This window comes from Centruroides sculpturatus, unplaced genomic scaffold (assembly GCF_000671375.1).
Source record: "Centruroides sculpturatus isolate CEXI.00-Female unplaced genomic scaffold, Cexi_2.0 scaffold659, whole genome shotgun sequence".
In the NCBI taxonomy this organism is placed as follows: Eukaryota; Metazoa; Arthropoda; class Arachnida; order Scorpiones; family Buthidae; genus Centruroides; species Centruroides sculpturatus.
The window spans coordinates 5,312-6,243 of NW_019384850.1; the positions used below are offsets into that span (position 1 = coordinate 5,312).

At 36.5% G+C, this 932-nt stretch overlaps 1 protein-coding gene across 1 annotated transcript; it reads right to left on the reverse strand.

The window, feature by feature from the left end:
• Positions 1–218: 218 nt before the first annotated feature.
• Positions 219–932, reverse strand: LOC111630456. Its single transcript, XM_023374556.1, has one exon. It carries the CDS (start codon positions 930–932, stop codon positions 219–221), a length of 714 nt encoding a protein of 237 aa, XP_023230324.1.

Genomic DNA, 932 nt, shown 5'->3' on the forward strand with positions numbered 1-932 from the left:
AATAGGAGACAACGGGGAGCCCATTGATACCCTTTGTGTTTGTTTATATATTTTTCCATTAAATTGGAAATAATTGAGTAATACGGCAAAGAGCTTCACGTAGGTGTTAAAACATGTGATGCTGGGTAACTAGAATTGAGGAATAGAGTATTTGCCAGCATGATGGCCTCGAAATATGGAACAGAAGGATATAAAGAAATAACATCGATTTTGTAAAATCAGTAGGAATTAGAGGGGAAGTTTCCTAATTTTTGTAAGATGGTACATTTGGCTTCAATGGAGGCTGTAGTTACAAGCTCAGAACGTGGGATTAAGGATGTGATATGTTTTGCTAGCACAGCTTCAAGATGATACGTGGGATGGGAACATTTGTTGACCAATGGTCTTAGTGGCCATGATGGTTTATGGGTTTTGGCCTCAAAAAATAATCTGGGGCATGCGACATTTGATGGAGGATTGAGAGGACCAGCTAAAGATTCTACAATTCCTGGTAATGCAATAACTTTGTGCACTTTTCTTAACACAGTAGAAGTAAGATCTTGTTTTAGTACTATGGATCTGGAATGTTTGAGGAACTCATTAGCTCTATTGAGAAAATCTTTGTTTGTGCACAGAACAAAACATTTGTCTTTGTCTGCTACTAACAGTTTTAAGTTATTCGATTCAAGAAAAGATTTTACCATTTTTGGAGTCTTCATATTTGCCCTTTTGGTTTTAGGGGAATACATTGGTGCTATAGCAGTCAATGTAAAAAGATCTAATTTAGGTTGCAAATCTGGACTTTTTGTGCTCTTTATGGCTGCAATAATAGGAGGTATCAGTTGTGAATAATTTTGGTTAGGAAAAGGTATAAACTTTGGCCCCTTTATTAGGGTTTGGTGGATATTCTCCGGTATCATAATGTCAGTAAAATTGTGATAAGGAACTTCCAT